Source organism: Lepus europaeus, chromosome 11 (genome assembly GCF_033115175.1).
Source record: "Lepus europaeus isolate LE1 chromosome 11, mLepTim1.pri, whole genome shotgun sequence".
Classification (NCBI taxonomy): Eukaryota; Metazoa; Chordata; class Mammalia; order Lagomorpha; family Leporidae; genus Lepus; species Lepus europaeus.
The window spans coordinates 4,428,853-4,454,936 of NC_084837.1; the positions used below are offsets into that span (position 1 = coordinate 4,428,853).

Below are 26,084 nucleotides of genomic sequence, written 5' to 3' on the forward strand. Positions count from 1 at the left end.
GCAAATCAAAGCCCTGTGGCCGTTGTCCAGGTCCCTGAAGACCATTTCCTGTTCCTTCCTCACTTTCCTCTCTTGTCATCTTGCTCGCCCTGCTTCAGATACGTGGGGTCCCTGCCATTCCTTTAACAGCTGGCAGAGATGGGGAACAGCTGGCCCACAGGCCCTGTACGTCCAGCACAATCCTTTGGTCTGGTGCTGCCAAGGCAACCACAGAAGGGACTCAAAATTCAGTGAATCTCTAGCAGGCCAGTTTTTAAGTTGATAATTTTGTATGGCCCACACATGATATTATCAATATCCAAATGGCTCTTGGCAGAGAAATGGTTCCTCACCCCTGCCATAGGCTAATTCCCACACAGGGCCCTCCTGGTATCTACTGTTCTCCCTGCTGAAAACCTTGCACCTGAATGTTGACAGGCCCTCCAGAATCCGGGCTCATATATCGTTCCTCAGTGAGGCCTCCCCAGACTCTCGGAACTGTTCACTTCCTTTTATCTCTATCCCCTATTTTGGTTCTGTTTTATTGTCTCATGGTTGGTCTTTTGCCTCCTGACATATGAAATGTAGGTTACTTATTTCTTTTATATTTCTGATCTCCAATACAGTGTGGGTTCCTTGAAGGGTTAGTTTTGGTGTTTGTTTCTGTTACCTCTTGTGTCCAAATTCATGTGTTCCATAGTGGGTGATCAGCAGGTAAATCCTGCAGGGAAGAAGATAATGAGAAAGACAGGGTTAGTGTGTAGTGCTCGGGAATTGTGGAGGGGAAACACTCTGGAAGTGAGCTGCTGCTTAGACAACAGGGCGGTAGCCTGCTCGATGGGAGGTGGGTACATTCAACGAGGGTCTCCAGCACCGTTGCACGTTGTAGGGTTTGCATGAGGCACAGCATGGTCAAGAACCTAGAATACATGGTGGGTGCTGCTTATGAAATACAGCCAAGTATGGTCAGTCCATGGATGACCTTACTGGTGGTACTGTGAGTTTTAAATGTTGTGTCTCAGGGAGCAATAGGGCATTTTAATCAGGTGGATGTATATGGGCAGCACTGCTTGAAGCTTTCTTTTCCTATTGTTTTACTTTGGGATGGTGGTATATGAATCACTTCTTTTCACCCTGAACAAAAACAAAGGCAGATGATGAGTTGCAGCCCCTTAGATCAGGGGGTACTTACTCCTTTGTTATCTCAGAAGTGAATGTGTACTTGGGCACTTCAGAAATTTTTTTAAACTTTTATTTAATAAATATAAGTTTCTAAAGTACAGCTTATGGACTACAATGGCTTTTTCCCCCCATAACTTCCCTCCCACCCGCAACCCTCCCCTTTCCCGCTCCCTCTCCCATTCCATTCACATCAAATTTCATTTTCAATTATCTTTATATACAGAAGATCAATTTAGTATATATTAAGTAAAGATTTCAACAGTTTGCACCCACACCGAAACACGAAGTGTAAAATACTCTTTGAGTATTAGCTATAGCATTTATTCACATTGTACAACACATTAAGGACAGAGATCCTACATGAGGAGTAAGTGCACAGTGACTCCTGTTGTTGACTTAACAATTGACACTCTTGTTTATGGCATCAATAATCTCCCTAGGCTCTTGTCATGAGCTGCCAGGCTATGGAAGCCTTTTGAGTTTGCTGACTCTGATCTTATTTAGACAAGGTCATAGTCAAAGAGGAAGTTCTTTCCTCCCTTTAGAGAAAGGTACCTCCTTCTTTGATGACTGTTCTTTCCACTGGGATCTCACTCGCAGAGATCTTTCATTTAGGTCTTCTTTTTTTTTTTTTTCTGCCAGAGTGTCTTGGCTTTCCATGCCTACAATACTCTCATGGGCTCTTCAGCCAGATCCGAATGCCTTAAGGGCTGATTCTGAGGCCAGAGTGCTGTTTAGGACATCTGCCATTCTGAGTCTGCTGTGTATCCCGCTTCCCATGTTGGATCCTTCTCTCCTTCTTAATTCTATCAGTTAGTATTAGCAGACACTAGTCTTGTTTATGTGATCTCTTTGACTCTTAGACCTATCATTATGATCAATTGTGAACTGAAATTGATCACTTGGACTAGTGAGATGGCATTGGTACATGCCACCTTGATGGGATTGAATTGAAATCCCCTAGCACGCAGAAACAAATTTTTATTGTAATTTATTTAATCATGGATTTTGTAGGAACAGGATTAGCATAGCTTTGTTTCACCTTTACCTAAAAACTTCATTCTGAATTTATCAGGTGTAGGTGAGTCTGCCCCTAAATTGTGCACTGTACTTAAGATTTTTTGTAAAGATTGTATGATCATCTCTAGAGACACTGTCTCCAAATGTTATCTTTTTTTGTAAACTATGAACTGATTTAAATGGTATTCTGAAAGAGGAGATGTGTGTGCCTGTGTGTATGTATATGTGTTTGCTGCCTTTTCTAATTTTTTCCTGTCCGGTGGATTTTCACAGAAAACGAGGCCCTTGTTCAGCATTTCACAGATGAAATGGATTCCTACTCGCTAGTATGTTCATTCCATCATTAGGCTCCAAAAGAGAAGTGCCTTAATCCAATGTAAATTAAGGAGAGCACTTCCAGTATGTCCAGTATGCTCCCTAGGATGTTACTCCTGTTTGTGGTTTTTTAAGATTTTACTTATTTATTTGAGCAGTATAGTAGCAGTCAGGGGGAAAGACAGGGTGAAAGGTTTTCCATCTGCTGGTTCACTCCTCAAATGGTCACAATGGCTGGAGCTGGGCCGAACTGAAGCCAGGAACCAGATCTTCTTCCAACTTTCTCATTCAGGTGCAGGGGCCCAAACCCTTGGGCCATCCATCCTCTACTGCTTTCCCAGGCCATAAACAAAGAGCTGAATCAGAACAGGAGCAGCAGAGACACAATCAGCACCCATATGTGATGCAAATGCCACAGGCAGAAGCTTAACCTACCCTGCCACAGCTCAGGCCCCCTGATTTCAGTTTAGGTTGGACTGTAGGTTGGCGTCATAGAAGGTCCATTATAGGTCTCTCTATTCTTTAATGCTCATCATATTGTTTGGTGTGGAGAGATTGCTAACAACAAAAATAATTTTTCATTAGCTATCGCTTGATTTTTATATAACATGTTCTCTGTGATTTTCTATGAATGTAAACATATAATTGTGCCATTACATGCTTAATGTATTTATGTCATCTTTAGTCACAGGAAAGTAGGATATCGATTTAAGATCAGCTAGTTAACCTTAACAAGTCCTACTCTAAATAATGGTAGTATTGACTGGATCCCCAAATCTCTCTGGCATCCAAGAAATTTGTTAAATATATGCCATGACTGTGTACGAGCAATGCTACCAATATCTTTGTATTCAAATGATGTTTTCACTTTAATTACTCAATTTGTTTTACACTTCCATGCAAAGTTTAATCTGTATAATCATACTTTGTTTTCCAAATGCAGTGATTTGGGGTATTATGAGACTTGGCTTCTTGTTATTTGCTGATTTCCTATCTTGAATGTACTCTCAAAGGACAGAGAGATAGAATCTTAAGATATCTTCAGATGAGGAGCTTCCAAACTCAACAGTCATGTCGTTGGACTTGATATCCCCAGTTAATTCTTGGAAGAGGAGGCATCCTCTTGGAGGTGTAGAATATATTTAATTGGATGGTTGGTTTATTGGTCAATTACCTAGTTAATTAGTTATCCTGCACTTCATCATAAAATGTGATAGACCTAGCTTATGATGTATTGTCTAAAATCTTTGTGGCACACGGTAAGAAACAATGCCTAGAGAATTTGTTCACAAGATTGGATCAGGCGTCCATGGCAATACTGGCGAAGTTTTTAGTCATAGCTGACCCGGAACCAGTGGCTCCCTAAGGTGTGATCCTTAGGATTTTCCCCCAGAAAAGCAATCTCTATAATAGTTGTTTTCCCTTCATCCGAGAATTATCCCATATATAGTTTAATTAAAAGTATAGCAAATTAATTTTAGGACACAAAATAAAGAAATATTTCTAGCTGAGGATGTGAGGCAACTTCTTGATTGCATTTAAGTTCCCGTCTGGCACACGTATGTTCTTGTGTTTTGTGACTGGTCTTGACAGTTGCTTTAGAGGGTCTGCAACAAGGAAAGAGGAGGAGAACTTTTTCCTGTATTATGTATGTTACCCTTTGTACTTCTTTCCTCCTGAGAAATGTTTGCCCACTCCAAGATGGTGAAGATCTTTTCCTATGCAAGCTTTAAAGTTTCAGTGTTTACATTTAGATAAATGATCCATTTAGAGTTTTGTATATGATAAGGAGTAAAGGTTAGTGTTTACTTTTTTTCCTACAAACTTATTGAGTTATTCTAGTGCTATTGTTGTCTCCATTGAATTACATTGGCAACTTTCACAAACGTCCATCAACTGCATATTGATAGACTTGTTCCTGCATTTTATCTTCTGCTGATCTGTTTGTCTATATTTTTACCAACAGCACAGTCTTTATTATTTTAACTTTATTGTAAATTGTGAAGTCAGGCAGTAAAAGTATCATTTGTTAAAGTTGCATTGTCTGTTGTGTCCTTTTAATTGTTATGATAACAGGATTGCTTGAATCTATAGATCAATTTGAAAAAAAAATATTGTAGCTTCACAATACCAAGTCTTCCAATCTAGGAACTTGGCACATCTGTTTATTGATGAACTCTGTTTTCTATAATGTTCAGCTTTTACAGTTTCCCATGAAGAGGATTTTATCTCTAAATATTTTGTGGGCATTATGGTGCCACTATAAATGAAAATTTTAAAATGTTATTTTTAATTATTTCCTAGTATTAAAAAAATTGTATACCCTGCAACTAATTAATTTCAGTATTTGCTTTGTACATCCCCTAGAACACTCTACATAAAAATCAGGTAAACCTATGCCAAAAGAGAATGTTTTCCTTTCTGATACTTATGACTTCTTAAAATTTTTTTCTTTCATTGGAATGTAGTACTGAATAGTATAAATGAGAGCAGATAGCCTTGCCTTTCCCTCATTTTGTAAGGAATGCATGTGGTTTCCCATCATCATACCGTCATTTTGTCCTAGAACCCCTACTTCCCAAATAACTGTAAGAACAGGGAAGGGAAATAGTTAGCTATTAGGAAAATCTGTACCTTTACCTAGAGGAGAAATTACTAGTTCCTGTACTTTTTGATAAAACAGAAACCAAAACAAAAATGAAATTTTAAAATTATAGGAAACTATAGAAAAATATATTATAAAACAGTATATAGCGAAGTTATGAGGCAAACCAGATTAACAGACTAGAGTACGTAGACAACATAATAGTCTTCATTGATTCAAACAGTATTCCACAATTTTCACACTTATTTATCAAAAAATGTGAAGAGGCTTCACCCTAAGGGAAATTATGGATTGGAGAGAAAAAGAAAAAGTGTTGTGTGTTGTAGTTTGTGATTTTCCACATCTGATCCCCAACAGCATATGTTTGCAGTCTCCTACAGCTAGTAAGGAAAGTGTGAGCAGCCTGGAGGAATCCATGGTCCTGTGTCCTGAGGTCATTAATTAAAACGAGGGCATTCTAAAATGGTCTCCTTAAATCATAATAGCATCAAAACTCAGGTTACTTAGACAATAACAAAACGTGTGCTTGATGACTATAGTGAAGGTAACGTAAGCTGAGCATCTCTAGCCTGAAAACCAGAAATCCCAAATGCTCCAATATCTGAAAGTTTTTGTGTCATGAGTGTCACAGTCAAAATACAGGCATGCTCTAAGTATTGTATACAGTTTATACATGCATAAGGTGTGTGTACAAAATGCAAGTGCAATCATGTTTATACTTGGGCCACATTCTCATATCTCCTAATGTGTATGCCAATATTCCCAAATGCAAAAGCATCCAAAATACAAAACTCTTTGAGTCCCAATATATTTCAGAAAAGGGGTATTCAGCCTGCATTTTGAGATACATAGTCTAGAATGTATGGAGAGAGAAATAATCCTTACAGTGTGTCGATATCAGGATATCAGTTCCCTCCAAATCGATGCATGAATTCACGACAATCCCAATCAAAACTTCATGAGTCTTCTGAAGTTTTACAAATGGATTATAAAATATTTGCAGAAAAGTAAAAGGCAAAAAAAAAAAAAATCCCAGGTAACTTTGAAATTGCAGTAAAAAAAAGAGACTTCTTCCAGCATTATCTGGTTCTTCTAAGCTATGGTTTTAGAATGTGGTCTTGGGGCCGGCGCCGTGGCTCAACAGGCTAATCCTCCGCCTTGCGGCGCTGGCACACTGGGTTCTAGTCCTGGTCGGGGCGCTGGATTCTGTCCCAGTTGCCCCTCTTCCAGGCCAGCTCTCTGCTATGGCCCAGGAAGGCAGTGGAGGATGGCCCAAGTGCTTGGGCCCTGCACCCGCATGGGAGACCAGGAGAAGCACTTGGCTCCTGCGGCGGCCATTGGAGGGTGAACCAACGGAAGGAAGACCTTTCTCTCTGTCTCACTGTCCACTCTGCCTGTCAAAAAAAAATGTGGTCTTGTTTATAACAGGAAAATAAATCCATGGAAGAGATTAGAGGGCCCAGCGACCAGTGACGTGTTCATGCAGAAACTTGGTCCGTGACAGAAGAGTAGCAGTGAGGAATGAGCGGGTTGTAACCAGAATCTAGTTGTGAAGTTGGCTATCTGTAAGGAAAAATTACAAATTGCATCCTTGTTTCATAAATTATATATTAAAAAAACTGAGGATAGATTATATGATCACTCTTTCAGAATAGAGAAAAACAGCTTTATCACTTCAGGGAAGGATGTGGTTCCTTAAGTAGAACAATGAACATTAGAGCCACAAATCCTAACGTGAAAGATTGAAATATTTGAGCACAAAGAATCTCTGCTTTAGCCTAAGATGCTGTGATAAGAGAGTGCGATGGAGAAATCATAGGACATTTGTTTGCATAGGGAGCTCCATCAGTTAACATGAAGGTACTCAACGGATGCGTACAAAATAGGTGTGTAAAACACATTTATATAATACTTCCAGAATGACATGAGCATTTTTAAGCATCTCTAATACAGACCTGTGATGTCCTTAGATGGAAATAATTCACCCCAGTTGTACGGCAAGGTTGCCTTTGGAAATGAGAGGAATAGGACCAGACAGAGTCAATGCTAGTACTTATTAGCTGAAATGTTTTATATTTGCTTTTTCTCATCCATTTGAAAGACACACACACACAGACAGATTCAAACATACCCATTTCTTCACTCTGCAGATTCCTGCAGGGGCCCTGGACTGGAGTTGATGCTGGGAGTCAGGAATCAATCCAGGCCCATTGGGTGGCAGGAGCCTGGCTTCCTGAGCCATCACCACTACCACACTGTGCTAATGTGCACATGAGCAGAAGCTGGGATCAATCTGGGCACTCCAGTATGGGATGTGGGTGTCAATCACTAGGCCCACTGTCTACCCCCTAAAGTTTTTTATGGTGTCAAAATAATACTGATAGGGACTGGTACTGTGGCACAGTGGGTTAATCTTCTACCTGTGGTGCCAGCATCCCATACAGGCACCGGTTCTAGTATCGGCTGCTTCTCTTCCAATCCAGCTCTGTGCTATTGCCTTGGAAAGCAGTGGAAGATGGCCAAGTGCTTGAGCCCCTGAACCTGCGTTTATATTTTATATTGTATTTGGTAATATGTAAATATGGCTGTAAAATGCATCTATCGCTTGTTTTTGTGCCATTTTCAAGATTTGATATCAGTTTTTTTTAAAATATTTATCTGAGAGGTAGAGTTACAGACAGTGAGAGAGAGAGACAGAGATGGACCGACCTTCCATCTGCTGGTTCACTTCCCAGATGGCTGAAATGGCTGGAGCTGGGCTGATCTGAAGCCAGGAGCCAGGACTTCCACTGGGCCTCCCTTGTGGGTTCAGGAACCCAAGCACCTGGGCCATCTTCTGCTGTTTTCCCAGGCCATAGCAGAGAGCTGGCTCAGAAGAGGAGCAGCCAGGACTTGAACCAGTGCCCATATGGGCACTGCAGGTGGAGGCTTAGCCTACTTCACCACAGTGCCCACCCCAAAACTGTATTTTTGAAATACGTGAAATCTGTTTAATCTGTTCCCTTTATATAGATTAATTGTAAAGAAAAAAATATTTTTGTCAGCTTTGGAGCAGATACTACAGGGTTTTGTGAAGTAGTTGAAAGATATAAAAATGGACACATAAATGTGAATTTTCTAGTGTTAAAATTGGTGTGTGTGGGAGTACGTTCCTCATGTGATGGAATTTGTGTTGCTCAAACTAAAACCCAACCTCATGCTGATGGTAGAAAATGGGATATTGGAAGTGATTTCTCGTAAGTCGGGAGTGAGACAGTTGTCCCTCTCGGTGGTGTTGTCTGACCTTGTTTCACAGGAGCAATGAAATCAGGGGACGAGAAACTGAGTTGCAAAAATCAGAAGAGGATAAATAGGAAAGACTCCTTGCCTGTAGATTATCTGACTATATTCTTAGAAACTCCTGAATAATTAAATAAAAAAACTATTTGAAATAATAAACAAATTCATTGTGTTTTTGTTCTTTTGAAAATCTATACAAATTATCAGCTTGGAAAGGGTCTTCAGGAAGTTTGTGGAAAATGCATACTGTGAAATAACTGTGCATGGATTTTGAAGTTTTTGTATCAAATTACACTTATTTTTAATTTCAGTTTCCAAGAACATCTTGAAGTATGTTTATCTTTGTAGGTAATGACCAGTTTGAAAAACATAATGGAAGAAATTATCTCATTTACAATAGCATTAGAGAAAAGAAATAAGCACAAATTGTGTAATAGCTACAAAAAGGAAATTTTGAAACCTTCGAGGAGCTGGTGTTATGGCGTAGAGGATTGGGCTGCATCAAATAGCAAATTGTCGGGTCCAGTCAGGCCACTTCCTTCCTGTAACGGGCATTTTTGGAGTCCTCATGAGATGATGGCTCAAGTCCTTAGATTCCTGCCATCCACCTAGGAGAACTTTGTCCTGGGGCCTGGGTCAGCCCTGTTGTTGCAGATATTCGGGGGCATGAACCAGCAGATGAAAAGTTCTCTCTTGCCCCCTCTTCTCTTCTATCCCTCTGCCCTTCCTGTAACTCTGACTTTCTAATAAGGAAAATAAATACATAAAATGTTAGAAAATATACTTACTAAGAAATGACATTGCTTCTGGATAGGAATATCCAATATTTCAGATGAAATAATTTTTCTCTTCTAAGCTGATAAAACAGTGACTTTTTTTAGCCCAAGAGCAGGCAGATGATAACTGCAAATTAGCCAATTTTATCTTCTAGACTACCTGCAGGTTCACAAAGAAAGTGAGGCTCAGTTTCGAAGTACTTTGTCCAAGATTTCCATTGTGTCCCATAGGCTGATTATCAGGTGCTAGTGTTTGCACTAGGCAGCGTGCTTCCCGGAGATGGAGCCAGTCTCTCTCTCGCATTCATGTTTCCAGCATCCACCACAGCCCGGGCACTTGGATTCAGTCCTGGAGTTCTCACTTTCTCTTCTCAGTTTGGACTCTATACTTCAGTGGTCAATATAAACTAGGCAGGTGTGCTCTCACCTTGCCTGAAGTAGACAGTGCTAGCTTATAATCTCCTTATGGTCATAGAGTCTCAAAAATGGTACATTTTAATATATTTTTCAAAGGTTCATTTATTGGAAGAGTTACAGAAGCAGGGGGAGGGAATCAGAAGGAGGGAGGAGAATAGATCTTCCAAGCACTGGTTCACTCCCAAGATGGCCACAATGGCCAGGGCTGGGCCATTCTGAAGACAGAGGCCACAAGCTTCATTTAGGTTTCTCACTTGGGTGGCAGGGGCACAAACACTTGAGCCACTTTCCACTGCTTTTCTCAGGCCATTAACAGGAAGCTGGATCGGAAGTGGAGCAGCCAGGACACAAACCGTTGCCCATAAAGGTGGCCAGTGTAATAGGTGGCAGTTCTACCTGTTACACCACCCATGTCAGCCCCCCAAATTTTAGTATTTTTGAAGGGATTTAAAAGTAATGAATTTATCTAAAAATCTACATTTTTAAAACATTGGCAACCAATTTAAACAGCTATTACTCTCTACAGTTCAAATAAACCCCACTATTAGCAGAATTTGTGACCTTGGTATTTTTTGTACAGCTTTACCTAAATTCCTTTTTTTATTTTTGGTAAGATTTATTTTATTTTTTTGAAAGGCAGAGAGAGGAGAGAGAGCAGGAGTGCTCTTTCATCCCTTGATTTACTCCCCAAAATGGCCACAATAGCCAGTGCTTGGCCAGGTTGAACACGGGAGCCAGGAGCTCCATCTGGGCCTCTCATCTGGTGGCAGAGCTCATCACCTGCTGCCTCTCTAGGCACATTAGCAGGGAGCTGGATCAGAAGCAGAGCAGCCAAGACTTGAACTGGCGCTCTGATATGGGATGGCAGTGTGGCAAGCAGTAGCTTGCTGCATGGTGGCAGTACTCACTTTGCCTAAAGCCTGGAACAGTAAAATCTATGAGCAGAAAAACTAGAATTGATAGCCTAAGGAATGAGGCTGCTGTTGGAGTCTATTCCAGAGGGTAACAGGACAATCTGTCTTTGCATTCTATTCTGTCTTCTCTTTGTGCCAGCAGTTCCAAAAGCAAATTAATCCGAATCTCTCGATCATCTCTGTCATCTCTCAATCTCTGTCTTCCTCTGTCTGTCTCTCCCTCTCCCTCTCCCCCATCCCTCTCCCTCTCGCTCCTTCATCCTCTGTTTCTCCTCTCTGTGTGTATTTCTGTTCCCTATTGGGGACTGTCCTTAGGCCTCGTTCAATGAGCTGGAATCCAAGACTGCTCCAGCACTGTGTTAGCAGACAGTAATGCGCTCCTGTTCATCTCCCCCCAGGTGTTTTTGGTCACCGTCTGGAACTTTGAGCTGTACATGATCCCCTTGGCTTTGCTGCTGCTCTTTGTCTACAATTTCCTCAGACCCATGAAAGGCAGAGTCGGCAGCATCCAGGAGAGCCAGGTAAGCAAAGGGCCCCAGCGCCTGGCATCTCGCTGGTGGAAAACCTGTTGACGGCGATGCACAGGAAGCACACTGAGATCGAGACCCAAGTCCACCTCGCTGGAGACAGGTCTGGTAGCGCCTGCGCTGGTCCTGCAGCAGAGGTCTCGCATCAGCTGGTATCTTGTGTCCTTGGGTCCTGGCCTGGACCCTTATGCGGGGAGCCCTGGGGTTCTTGGTCATCGTGTCGTGTCCCTGTTGGCAGCCCACAACGTGCCATCAGCTTCTCTGTGAGCAGCCTTCTCCACCTTGAGGGAAAACCCTCTGATGGCCTGCTGACCCCTGTAGAGCAAACAGTGCACTCACTGGGATGGGGTTGGAGGGCCTGGCTTAGTCCTTGCCACATGGACACCATGATCTCCCCTGGCCTAATGGCCCAGAATATTCTCAGGGCTTGCCCCTCCCCATGGCCATCAGAGTGGGCGGGCACAGACACCTCTGTGATTCTCACCGTTCCTGTGACATTGGAGGAATCACAGGCACAGTGCCTTCCCAGACGCCCCCGGCACCCCCTTCTCTTCCTTCCTGTCCTGCACCACCCCTCATCCCAGCCCAGGGGTTGTTCCCTGCACCTGCTGGCGGGAACTCAAATGTATAGGCTTGTTTTATGATGTAATGTTTGTATTCTAGATCAAATAACCAAGTGTTTAACCAAAAGCAAAAACACTCTGGTCTCAGGGCCGGTGTTGTGGCACGGCAGGATAAGTTGATGCCTGCAAGGCCAGCATCCCTTGAAGACACTGGTTCGAGTCCTGGCTGCTCCACTTCTGATCCAGCTCCCTGCTAACATGCCTGTGAGGGCAGTGTAAGTTGGCCCAAGTTCCTGGGCCCCTCCACCCACGGGGGAGACCCAGATGGTGTTCTAGGCTCCTGGCTTCTGTCTGGCCTAGCCGGACATTGTAGCCATTTGGGGAATGAACAGCTGAATGGATGATCTCTCTCTCACTCCATTCAAATAAATAAATCTTTTTTTTTTTAAACTCTAAATTTTAGACCTAATCATTTCCTTTCTAGAAAGTTCATCATCTGCATATGGGGTTCCCCAGAAGTTGAATGGGAACCACTGTTGCCTGTTTTCTTAATTTCTCATTTAAAGGAAAAAAAGACATCTTTTGTTTTAGAGATGTTTTATTTATTCATTTGAGAGGTACAGTTACAGAAAGAGACAGAGAAAAAGGTCTTTCATATGCTGTTTCACTTCCCAAATGGCCACAATGGCCAGAGCTGGGCAGATCTGAAGCCAGGAGCTTCTTCTCTCCCACGTGGGTGCACGGGCCCAAGTCGGACCATCTTCCACTGCTTTCCCAAGCCACAGCAGAGAGTGGGATCGGAAAAGGAGCAGCCGAGACTAGAACCAGTGCCCACATGGGATGCCAGTGCCACAGGCAGAGACTTAGCCTAATATGCCACAGCACTGGCCCCAAAGAGACATCTTTGAGATAGATTTTTGATGGATGCTTATTATATTATTTAGGACACAAGAATTTAAGAAAAGCAAGTGTTGCAACAGGAGGTAAAACCTTAAGCAATTTCCAGATTCTGTTTTGTTTGATCACTTGATGCAATATACATAGCATATAGCAATAGAAGTGAATGGATTTAAAGTTTAGGTTAATTTAAGAAAAACATTACATGGAGAGCTAGATGAAGGAATTTTTCCTGCTAAATAATTATAAAACAGTAAACTAACATTTTTACAATTTTTTCCAGTATATATGTTTACAGCATGTATAGTACATTTGTGTGTATGTATACACATAATTTTGTGTATATGCAGATAAATGTGCACGTGTGTGTGTAAAGCCTTTTAATTTATTAACACACTCAATCCGTTCGCTAATTTGATCTTGGCACCGTGACTGACAGTGCGAGGACTATTCTCATTTTATGCTTGATTAAGTAAGGCTCAGAGTGGCAAAATGCTTTGCCTGGAGTCACAGAGCACAGCAGTGTGGAGCCGTGTCTCATTCTGAAGACTTCTACCTCATAATTACAGTGTATTTTCTGCCGTAACCTACTTTCATTCTGTTCCTGTTTGTCTATTGGTTTTCATGAGCCGTGCCCGCTGCCAGTGGTGAATAGGTTCGTTCCCTGGAGGGTCACTGAGTGTCATAAAAGTGCTGCTTGATGCTCGTGAGGATTCTGGGAGCTAAGGCTCCACCAGCCCGGGAGAAGTGTCTTGATGATTGCTTGGGGGTTTTATGGCATAGAGCAGAGTACTCTCTGGATGCGTCTGAATTACTCTTTTAAGAGCATCATATTGACAATTTTTTCTTACTGTTGGAACAGTAGTAAACAGCATGCCTGACCTTGGCAAGGTCAAGCAGAAAGGGAGGAGTCCAGGCTGAAAATAGATCCTGGTTTTCTAATGCTGAGTGCTCTTTCCGAGCTACCAAAGCCCTTGGATTGTGCATTAACATGGGTGAGCTTTGAAACATGATTAAAATTTGCCTATCGAATAGCCAAGCTTTCTAATTTAATCTGACCAAACCTATTAGCAGCTCTGCAGGCACCCCAGCCCCTCAGCTAATGCCAGGCACCTTGACGTTCAGGTCGGAGCCTGGGATTTCCTTCCTTCACCTACCTGCTAGCACCCTCAGAGCCAAGGAAAACAACACTTCCACGTAGAAACCTGGGACCCACTCTCCAGATCGATTCTACTCAGACAAATGCATTTTCTCTCGTCTGATGTTTTGGTAATGGCCCCAAAGGGAAAGAGCAGTCATTCGCACAATGAGCTGAGCAGGGGTGTTGCACAGTGTCCTCAGCCTTAACAGACGTAGTGCTTCGTTTGTCAGAGCGAGAACAAAGCTGTTTACACAGTGCATCTCCGCAGTGTGCCCGGAAAACCACCTGCCTTCAAAGGGCACTTGCCCACGAGCTTTGTTTAGTCAACAGCACTGTGCAGAGTGTGCCTGGTGTTTACAGACTTGGCACGGGGTCTCCGAACTTCAGGAGTAGGTTTTCTCAACAGGTTATAATGAACGTTAACAATACGAATGCTTACATTCTGTAGGAAGTCTTACCATCGTGGGTGAATTTCACTGGCTTTTGGCAACTGTGGTTGATGTTTTACTAAAACACTGTGGGGTTTCCTTTCAGGAGACCCCAGACCTGGAGGAGGAGGAGGATGAAGATGACAAGGTGAGTTTGCGCAGGACAGGGTGAACGAAACAGCATTAGTGTGGGCAGAAGTGCCCTCCTGAGTCTCCTCTCTTTTTGCTCTTACTGTAACAGAGTGAACAGCATAGCAACAGCATGTTTTTCAGGTAAAACAGTGTTGACTTAAGATGGCACTGTTCTAATATCAGCTTGCCTCTTTGCAGATAATCGTAGTAGCACTTGCCTTTCTTACTTTACGAGGGTATTTTTTAATTGACAGACAGTAATTGTACATCTTCACAGGATACAGTGTGATGCTTTGCCCCTTTTAAAGGTTTTAAAAATGAGGCTGAAGGGGCAACACGTAAGTGAGTAACTGGAATGTTTTAAAAGGCATCCCTATAGGGGGTCTTCCGCTGGGCACTGGCCAAGATCAGCCTTCCTCTTTGTAGATGAAAGGGAGTCTGGAAGTCAAAAGTAAATCGAGTGCAATCGCTGCTCCTCTAGGTTCCGTGTGCGCTCTGTGGGGTGGTCCCCCACTTCCGAGCCTGTCACTTCCCCAGCTGTTGCTGGCAGAGTGCTCAGCTCTATGTCTCTGTACATCTGTCCCTTTTCTTCTCTTGGGAGAATCTCTCAAATCTGCTGCTTTTGTTGTCATTACACTTTCAGACAAACCTTCTGGAATAAAATGAATAAAGCGAAATGCCAAATTAGATGCTTCCAGCTTAGTGGACTTCCAGCCCCTAAAACGTGTGGGCATGGGGGCAGGATGTGGCATAAAAGGGGCTTGTGGGAGGGGAAATAGCAAGAGGGCGAACTTTGAGCATAAGTATCTACTGTAAGTGCCCATAGAAGATAAATTAATTCAAAGACACTGGCTCCGTGGCACCTAGAGCCTTAAAATTAATTGAGTGGACCAGATGGTTTTGGCCATTTGGAGCAAATGGGGTGGATTACAAAATAAATCTTATTTGTTGTGCTAAGATGATCATTAATAGAAAAATAATATAATAAAGTCTAATATTTTTAACAGGGGAATGAACCTTTTTCAGAATAGAGGTCAAAGAGGCACAAGATTCTTGATGAATTGATATTAGTAATTTATGAAGGATGAAGCTATTGAATATTAATAGGCACAGCCACGCTAAAGTACATGATGGGGTGGTTTACCAAAGAAAATCACAAGTGCTTTTGTCATTATTTTTAATCTCTACGAGGAACTGATTGCAGGTCTGGGCTTCTTTCTCTTCTGATTGAACAGGAATAACCCCGGGACTCCTGCAGCCCACTCAGTGGGTTTGATACTTTGGTGGAGTGGTTCAGAAAACCCAGGGAAGCATTGACTTACATTTGTTGGTTTATTATGATTCAGAAGCACACCAACGGAAGAGATGCAGTGGGCCAGGTTGGGAGGGTGGTGGTGAGGGCTCTGATGGCGTCTCCAGCCACCACCTCCCAGCTCCTCCACGTGTCCAGTAACCCAGGGCCATCTAGGCTGTGTGCAAAGCACTAAGGAAAGTGTTTGCAGCAGATACAGGGGTGAGTCTGGGGTCTGAGGTGTTCATTCTGGAGTAGTCCTGCAGACAACATCTGTGCCACTCTGTTCCTGTTGAGGGCAGGCATTAGGGCTCCCCTCATCCCCTACAGGGCAGCTTCATTCATGAGATGGTCTTATCGTATTTCAGGAGAGCCTTTTTCATAGCCAAAGCACAACCATGGTGGTTTTGCTTCTTCAGTTTGATGTTCTGATGAAATCTGATAGAGGAAATCGTCTAAAATAAAATTGTGACTTTTCTTTATACCTGCTCTACTAACCAAATGCACCTGTGGCTGGGAAGACTGACCGATTTCTCAGTCTTGTCTGTGTCTACTCTCTCTGATCTAGGAGGTTTGTGAACCAGAGGAGGAGTTTTTGGTGTTGAGACTCCACAACTCTACATCCACATCTGTAGGAGGGGATCTTCAAAAAGTTTTGGGAAATTAATAATGTGAAAAATTTATGCATGGATTTCAAAGAGTATGCACCAAAATTAATGTCTTTTAAAGTCCGTTTTCCTTTTGGATCTTTTAAAAGGCACCCTGTCTTACAATGCAGCATTTCTTCATGTGTAGCAGCCTCTTGCCCTGAGATGTGCTTGGCATAGACTTAGACACACAGTGACAGGGGACCCCTGCCACACAGGGCTGTCGAGAGGTCTTATCCACGGAGCCTCCTGGCTTCTGTTGTGTGTTAGACGTGGCAGACAATGCTTCTGGGAAGTGTAACACACCCAGAAAGCGACTCATTGCTTACAGATTATAAACACAAGGCCGTTTTGTGCAGAACCAGGAAAGGGGAGACACTGCTTTGTAACCCAGCGATCCATCTTGGAAGTGACACTCTCTAATTGTCAGCACAGCCTCGCACTGAATACCATCACAGGCATGGCGGGGGATGCAAGCCTGCCCCCCTGCCCTGGCACAGCTTCTGCAGGAGACAGGAACATCCCCATCGTCTGCCTGCCTCTCCCGTGCAGACCAGGGCTAGTCTGGGCTCTGTCATAATTTCTTGTCTGGAACAGAGATGGCTGCAAAGTGACACCACTGAAGCCTCTTGTTCCTTCTCCGTGTGAGAAGTCCTGGACGTAATCTGTGTTAAAAACCAGATTAGACTTCACAATTGTGTCTTCTTTTCTTCTGTGGGCATTCACTGATAACATAGAGCTTTCAGGTAACTAGTTTTTTGGCTTTTTAAGAAATGAAATACATAGATTCAACTTGGAAGAGAGGAAATCCTTCTTTCTTATACCTGATGGCACATGTTAGAAATTGCTTCTTACAAGTATGGTTTGCTAGGGACCCCAGAACAAACAGATAATGGCGAAGTTCAGCCAACGGTAATCAGTTGACATTTCCTATTTGTATTAGATTCCATAGGTGGAATCCTTCCGTGTAGACCTTATTTGTACGGATGGATTACAATGAAAATTGCATTAATTTTCTGCACAGTAAAGGTCAGTAATTGAAGCATGAACCAAGAAACTATTGTGTAAAATGCTGTATCCCATACTTAGGAAAGGTCGCACCAGACAATAATATCTTGTTTTCATTGCTGAAGGTATAAATACTTGTATTAGAGTTCCTTTCTTTTTCCACCTCAACAATTGCTTACACAGAATATTTAAGCATTTACTATTAACACCAGGAGGAGGGAGTCATAAGGGCATGTAATAAAAGGGCAAAATGCCCAGCCTATTGTCTAAGAAAGAAACTGTACTCTATTGCCATCATTGTAGGTTGTATTGTTTACAACTAGACTGTCAGAAATAGGACTTGAATGGTCTGGGCTCTGAGGACCATCTATGAGGTCAAAATTACCTGATAGTATTTATGAAGAAAGAAAATCTCCCCTTCACACCAGTCAGGGGTTAAAAAGAGATTTAGGTATTTCTGTTTTAGGAAACTCGAGCACATTTCTGCTGATTGATAGAGGAACACTCTCTGACGAGAGGATGCAAATGAGTATTAGATCTATATTCTGTTTTCACAAATTAGGATGTCGTCATGAAGATGTAGTACATTTGACACTGTCAGTTTCAGTACCCAGAATGATTTTCCTTCCACCAGCCTGATTAATCCCATCATCATTACCCAGGCAGGGTCTTCGTGGAGAAGAAAGCACCTGCATTTATGTTTGCAGGAGTTCTCGCTGTGAAATAGCGGCAGAGTCCTTTGGATGCGGTGGTTCCATTCACTGTCCCTCAATCCCTGTGCTTCCGGGTTCCAGAGAGAGAAGGGGGAGGGGGGAGGGGGGTGGGGGAGCATCTGTGGCACTGTGTTCAGGAGAGCCTCATCTTCTCCCAGAGCAGGTTCGCATAAGCAGCACTACTTAAAGATGACACTGTGCTGCTGTTAAGAAAATTAAAACCCAGAGTAATCTTTAATAGTCCGCATACACATACCCCCATGTACACATACCCTGTCAGGGCATACACAAGTACATCCTACACACAGGGCATACTGTGGAAGACCTATTTATGGAGAATTTCCAGGGGAATAAAGTAAATGGTTATTCTGATTTAAGTCCTTTTATTTTGATTTATATATATTTTTTAAGTGAAGTCTTTTGTACTAACATTTCTACCATACCATCTTACTGATAAGACTTTAAGAATACAGTGCATTCCAGACAATTCTTTATTTTTTTTAAGATTTGTTTATTTTAAAAGAGTTAGAAGCAGAAATAGAGGGGGATCTTGCATCAACCGGTTCACTCCCCAACTGGCAGCAAAGGCCAGGGCACAGCAGGCACTAGCCAGGCCAGGAGCTTCTTCCAGGTTTTCCATGTAGGTACAGGAGTCCAAGGACTTAGGATATCTTCTGCTGCTTTTCTCAGGCACAGTAGTAGGGATCTGGATTGGAAGTGGAATAGCCAGGACTTGAACCTGTGCCCCTATGGGATGCTGGGGTTGCAGGGAGTAGCTTTACCCACTATGTCACAATGCCAGCCCTCCCAGCCAGTTCTTGTCAGTTATGCATGCTTGCATGAGAAGAGGTTGACTTTTAAATTTCCTGTAGTCCGTTTAACTCATCAGCTTGCTAAAATTTCTTCCTTAAAATTCAAACCTCCACTCCTAAAATATTTAGACCTCAATACCTTCGGGGAGAAATTCAGAAAGATGATTGGCCTTTTGGAGCAGTTGTCAGAGAATCCTGCCTCTTCCTAGGCTCTGTAATATCTCTGGTACTTGTATATCATTGTGATTTTATGGTAAGGGTGATGCTTGGTAATATTACTCCCAAATATTGTGATTATCAATATATTATTCCCTAATATGCACTAGCAGAATACAACCAGGGCCTCTGATTTTTTTAGTGGTCTATGCTGTTTCAAGGTGTTTAACTTCACATTATCTAAAATTATTATATCATGCTAAGGTAGAATGCATTGGGCATTATATCACAGTTAGCCTCATATGATTTTTCTGAGAATAGAAACTGTCCCTGTTGTCTTCCCTAGCAAAGATCCTCCATTTTCCTATGGCTCACATTAAGTCTCAAGTATCCAACAAGTTTCCAATGGTAATTGACAGATGATTTATAAGATAATTAATAAAAGGTTGGAAATATCACTTTCCCTCAATGGAGAAATAATCATTTGAAGAATGCAATAAATGAAACAAAAGAAATAATTTCAAACAAGACTATCTTGAGTAATACTTATTTAAATAATTTATAAATATATTTGTTCACTATTGGCAGGCCGCTTGCTATCTTTAAGCTCATTCAGTACTCAATATAAGCCATTACATTTTAAATTATTTTCACTGTCTACAAATTTTAAAAACCCAGATTAAGAGAAGTTATGTATCTGAGATTTGTCTGCCAAAACATTAGCAAAATTCAAACCTGGTTCTTCTAACCTAAATCTTTTTTAGTTTTGCTCTTCTACGTTGTAAGGAAGGAAACATGGGGTTTGTTTACTGGTCCATTTTTCCACATCATTATTGGCAAGCTCTATCCATTGTTCTGTGCCAGAGTGTCTGTGAGTACAGAGTTTGTGATGTGAACACAGTGAGCACACAACGGCCCTGGTGTCCAGTTCTCGCTCCTTTCATCAGATCATGAGCTCTGTCGAGGAAGAGCTTGTGAGGGAGGTTACCTCTGAGCTGCATCGTAGGGTGAGAAGAATTGTGTGTTGCTATATCACGTATTTTATCATCTTCTCCTACTTTTGCATCTGGAAGAAAACTAAAGGATGCCCAGGGCTAGATGGGCAACAGCAGCTCACTGTGTGTTTATCCACCATAGTTATAGTTACAGAAAACCATCTGTGGCCAGCGCCGTGGTTTAACAGGCTAATCCTCCGCCTTGCAGCGCTGGCACACTGGATTCTAGTCCCGGTCGGGGCGCCGGATTCTATCCTGGTTGGGGTGCCGGATTCTATCCCGGTTGCCCCTCTTCCAGGCCAGCTCTCTGCTATGGTCCAGGAGTGCAGTGGAGGATGGCCCAGGTCGTTGGGTCCTGCACCCGCATGGGAGACCAGGAGAAGCACCTGGCTCCTGGCTTCGGATCAGCATGATGCACCAGCCGCAGCGGCCATTGGAGGGTGAACCAACGGCAAAAAGGAAGACCTTTCTCTCTGTCTCTCTCACTATCCACTCTGTCTGTCAAAAAAAAAAGAAAAAACAACCATCTGCCCTCTTCCGTGGGAGGGGCCGTGGCTTCTGTCAGTTGGTTTGGCAACTTTCAAGTAAATCTCTCTAGCCAGGGTCTAAGTTCCAAACATTTATTCTATTTCTACCCAGTGGCTAATTTGTCAGTTGTGTCTTATGAATGTCTTCCTCGGCATGTTCATTGCTTTTCACGCTTTGCAACCTTCCTATTTGATAACAGATAAGATTTCTGCAGCAACCAAAAAGAAAAAGGTGAATACCAGTGCATTGTGTAAGTGCTTTATATGGTGAGCAGATAGTGTCGAACCACTTAGATATGGTATTGATTCAAAATGCAGACATCCTGTTTTATATTCATTTCCCAAAAGCACTCTCCCTCCCCCCTTTACCCCCATGCACCGTGGAGCTGATTGTGTGTCGGAGCCGAGATGTCCAGGGCACACCTCACGCAGTGAAGTCCTAAAGGCAGCTCCCAGTGCAGTGAGCCAAGTTTCTCAAAGAACAATTTTTAATCTCAGAACACAGAAATATTACACCTTATTCTGTGGTGGTAGATGCTGAGCGGATTTTCGTACTGAATGCCACTCGGTCTATTTCTGACATGTATCATTCTTTAGGTTTTCAAATTGCAGACTTCTGGTATTCAATGGGAGGAGAGAGACCACACGTGTTCCTATTGTGTTTTATTGGGACCTCGTTAGGTGGGTGAAATTACTGGGGGCTTTTGAGATGAAGATGTTGCATCCATCCATTGTGGGAATCTGACCTGCGCAGTGACAAACTGCTCCATTTTCAGCCAGGACTTTTCTTGACATGGTCAGCTTTCAGGAACAGTTTTCTGGCTTTGCTTAGGTGGTTAACAGAGAACAGCAGAGAGGTTTTCTACATCAGAACACGCAGGAAAGATGTAAAGTTACACACTGACTGTATAATTAATTCTCAGTTGTCGATTCATTTTGATGTGTTAGTTCTATCCCAGAGGCCCCGAGCTAGTTTACTGCACCTACGGTGCCAAACCCATTGGAGACACGGGCAGGCAACAGCCTCAAGGAAGTGAAGATTTGCCTTCTGCTTTCTTTATTTGGTTTTATCTATATTTTGAGAAAAAACAGCTATGTCACTACACAGGCTTCTTAGTTATTAATTCAATTGTTTAGAGACTTAGAACTCAATCCTTTTGAGATTTTGTAAACAAGTGGGCACTGAATGATATTGGGATTCATCTTTATATTATACACATTTTTAGATTGCAGAATTAGCATTGCACATTTTTCTGACGATGAGTGCCTCTCTTTCTATACAATATGTAGAAAACCAAGGAGCTCTGAAACTTGAATTCTGGGGTTGAGCAGACCCATGCTCTCATCTCTTCCGTTGTTGGGTGAAGCTCGCTCCCAGAGAAGTCCAGAATCCTGGGACTTTTACTTAGAGTCCTGCCGTTTTGTGATGAGAAGCGGTATCTCATCTTTGCCAAAAATAGAAATCTAAAACTTTGTGTTTGGCCACAGTGGTCCTGTTCCCTTGTTTAATCACGCTAATGGCCGTCGCTGTCGTTATGACACATTTCCTCCTACAAATTGGAAGGAGTGAGCCCAATCGCGTGTGGCAGGAGTGCTGTCTTTCTGAATGACTCGCTGTTACTCTGCTGGGCGACTTGGTGGTGGCAGCAGAGGCGATGTTGTGTTTGCTAAAGAGCGTCATCGCCACATCCCCTGGTTCCATCTGAAACGTGTAAATAAAGCCAGCATGATGCAGGCTGAGCTGCCAGATGATCTTTCCTGCGACTTGGGGCAACGTGAGTAGACTTGTCCTGGAAGATCATTTATCTTGAAGCTCAAAAACACCCAGGATTCTTTGAACTAGACAAAAGGTGGTTCTGTCTTTCGTCTCCCTGCCTTCTTGATGGCAGGGGAGTTATAAGCACGAGACACTGAGCATATTCCAAGTACTTCCCATATACAGTGATGTTTAATTCTCCCAGCACTCGAGTCAGGGTAAGGATTATGGTCTCCATTTCTCAGATAGTGAAACTGAGACTCTCCTATAGCTAGTAGACATCAACACCAGAGCTGAGTCCATTTCTCCTGCAGTCATAGCCTGCCTTAAACACCCCTTAACCTCTCTGGACCTCAGTCTCCTGTAAATGGAAATAGTAATACCTAATAATATGTGATATAGCCTTTGGCATATTGGTAGGTAAAGAGAAAAAGCCAATGCAATCAAGAGCTGCTTCTGTGAATAAGTTTTCTCAATGCTGAGAGTGAGAAGAGCATTTGCTGCTAGGACAGCTGGAAGGATGGAAGTGTGATGCCAACCATGAGAGGGAGACAGTCAGCATGGACCGGTCCTCAGGAAGAGGCTTCCAAAAACCCAGAGCACAGATACGACAGTCATTCTGGATTTGTAAGCCTCGCATCTCCCCTCACATGCTTGTTTCCTACACCGATGGAAAGGACCCTTTGGACACAGCTGTGCACCTGACACCCTGCTCTCTTCCTGGATACGGACATCTTCCCATACGAGCGCTGAAGCAGCACCAAGTATACACCCAGCTCAGTGGCTGGTGCTAAGAGCAGAGTCGGAACAGTTGTGTCTCTTCTGTGGCCACAGGCTGCAGCTCAAGGAAGTACAGCAGAACCAGATGGCTACTGGAGATATGAACAAGATATTTAAGCTGTTGAAATATAAATACATGGAACTGGCGTTGTGGCACAGCAGGTAAAGCTGTGGCCTATGATGCCGGCATCCCATGTGGGTGGCCGGTTCACATCCCAGCTACTCCTCATTCACCTCCCTGATAATGCACCTGCGAAAGCAGCAGAAAATGGCCCAGGTACTTGGGCCCCTGCATCCATGTGGAAGACTTGAAAGAGCTCCTAGCTCCTGCCTTCAGACCAGACCAGCTCCAGCTATTGTGGCCAATTGGGAAGTGAACCAGTGGATCAAAGATTGTGTGTGTGTCTAACTATGCATTTCAAATATATAAATTTTATAAATCTAGAAAATATAAATACCATCTTATATTCTAAGAACTCGCATGCCGTGATGAGCCCATGTTATCCAAAGGCTATGAAAGCTTTCTAGGGAACAGAGACCGTGTTTGTAACTAATTGTGAAGACACCTGCCTTGCAAGGATGTGCCCCTGGCACACATGAATAGCAAGTGCCTTGTGCAGAGTCTGCGAAGGTGATGGAAGCTCTGGGAACTTGTTTGTCCTCCCCAACCATGAGGATGTCCTGGGAAGAACTGGTTTCTCCCTGTACTAACGAATTTTAGGTTAAACTGACTTAGGTTCCTCTTTCGTCCCTGTTTTCCCAGAAAATTTCATTTATTTTCCCATTTTAAATTATTTAATATTGCCAATCAATAAGCTGAGATAAGTAGTGCAGGGCTTTCTTTTATGCTTCTTCTGTGGCTGGTCCTGGTAGCCCATGAGCTGTGTGCAGGGGGCAGAGTTCTCGTGCACTACGTCAGATCTGACAACCATGAACAGCACATCTCTACCTTCCACTTGCCAGAGGATGACTGACTTCCAGCCTTAAAGGAAGCTGTGGGTGATCACTAATGAAACTCAGATGAGCTAACCCCTTCTTGTCTCAGGAAGTAGTGGAGAAATGTAACTGTCTCATGGGCCACGCGGTTATTTTAAAATTTATGTGATTTCATCTGCTTGAGAGGCAGAGAGAGGAGAGAGAACAAGAATCTTCCATCTGCTGGCTCACTCCCCAAATACCTGCAACAGCCAGGGTTGGGCCGGGCCATAGCCAGGAGCCCAAAACTCCATCCAGATCATCCCCGTGGATGGTAGGGGCTCAAGTGCTTGAACTGTCACCTGTTGCTTTCCAGGATGCATTAGCAGGATGGCGGATAGAAAGCAGAACTGCTGGGGCTCCAACCAGTACTATGGATGCAGGATGCCCTCAGTGGTGGCTTGGCTTGTTACTCCACAAGGCTCCTCCCTAAGGCCTATAGTAACCATAAGGCCCCCAGTCTGCCCATTCAGAATGGTTAATGGGAATGGTGAGGCATGCGGGGTGTATATGCTATACATTTAACAGGTGTGGAATTGAAACCGTCCTACTGAGACTGTAAAATCTAACTTGAGCACTCCTATTGGAACATTTGGGTGAATTAATCTGCACTTTTTTCTTTTGTAATGTTCTTCAACAATAAGAAACATGAGTTCTGTTTAGTGAGTAATTGAGTATTAATATTCCATTCTTCCATAGAGTTGGAGAGGAACTAAAAGGTAAAGGTGTGTTCCCATTTGCTATTTACTCTGGCACCCTGGTCATGTCCATGGCCCCAAACCTGCCTGGAGAGCATCAGCAGCGACCTCTGCAGGAAGCAGTTTCCTCAACAGTTGCTGAGAGCTGGACTTGAACACACACAGCTAACATGTGACAGAGTACGTCAGAAAAAGTGTGGAGAAGGGAGAAGAATATTTTGATTTACAAAATTTGAAATCCACGCAAATAAGCTGTCTTCAGAAAGTTCATAAGCCATGAGTATAATAATAAAAAAGCTTTCCATGAACTTGCAGCATTTTTACACCAAAATAGACTTTGATTTGATTTTTCTGTGTTTGGAAGTACTTTCTTACATTCTTTCTGTGGAGCATGGCCTTCACTCACATCACATGACTGTTCCACACTAGTTTCTTGCTTCCCATTCCAAGTTTTCACTGTATGAGAAATGGTGAAAGTCGCGGTTAATCTGCCTGACATCCATGAATTCAAATATATAATTCTGAAAATAGTTTTGACTTTTCTCATCCAAGTTATAAAAACAAAATTAAGCTTTTTCAAGTTAATTCTACAAATAATGGAATCTTTGGCAAGAGTGCCATTGTAGAATTGATTTAAACATTTAGTGGTGGGGTTATTTTGTTTTCATGTTATCGAGGTGGAGTTTGATGGCACCCAACCTCATAACTGGCAAGATCTTCTGAAGTGAAGGAATCCAGGAGTCAGAAAGATGCCTGGGATCCGATCTGGTGTCCTGACTTTTGTGTTTGCCTCTACACAGGTGATAATGTTCTACCCACAGAGCAGACAGTGCAGTGTTCACATCTTAACCATTTCATAGATAAGGGTTGAGATATGAACAAGGGTTAGTGATGCAGAGAGTGAAATATGAAGTAAAGGGCAGTACATCCTTTACTTAGCCATCATTGGCCTAATTTGAGAGAGATTTGTACCTTTGGAGAGCGGTCACTCAATATCCCCCAAAGCTATTGGACTCCTGTAAACAGATCTAAAACTTGTGTTGCATTTGTGAAAATCTTCGATTCTTGAACTGCTAAGTAGCATGTCTGGAAACTTTCATGAATGCAACTATTTTTAGAAGTTGGCTAAAAAGCACACATTGGTTTTATCTGAAAAGGCAAGGTGTGCATGGCACAAAGTAGGCTATGAAGTCAAGTGCTATGCATAATTAAATTGTTAAATTCTGAAGTTATATTTCAGATTATTTCAATTTGTGTGAAGATATTGATTTTTATAGGATATATTCTGTCCCATATCAAAAGACATTGAGAAGTTATTTATACCTCAGCATAACTTGTTAAACAATCAAATCATAGATACAGCTTACTAGAGGTACTGTGTTTGTACAACCATTGTGGCGTAGCAAGTAAAGCTGCTCTCTGCAGCGCCAGCATCCCATATGGGTGCCTGTTCAAGTCCCAGCTGCTCCACTTCTGATCTGGTGCTCTGCTAGTGGGCCAGGGAGGGCAGAGGAAGATGGCTCAAGTACTTGGGTCTCTGCTTTGACTTGG

General features: G+C 42.8%; 1 protein-coding gene across 4 annotated transcripts in view; it reads left to right on the forward strand.

Moving 5' to 3' along the window:
* MCTP2 (multiple C2 and transmembrane domain containing 2) overlaps positions 1-26,084 on the forward strand; it is a 179,245-nt gene that overhangs the window by 127,415 nt on the left and 25,746 nt on the right. The window contains exons 17-18 of one of the 4 annotated variants that reach the window (XM_062204541.1): positions 10,886-11,008; positions 14,150-14,191. The exons of 1 other annotated variant lie outside the window; for it this stretch is intronic. In XM_062204541.1, coding sequence (XP_062060525.1) covers positions 10,886-11,008; positions 14,150-14,191 — 165 coding nt within the window. The remainder of the gene's footprint in view (positions 1-10,885; positions 11,009-14,149; positions 14,192-26,084) is intronic. 2 more of the 4 variants (XM_062204542.1, XM_062204543.1) reach the window with 2 other exon arrangements.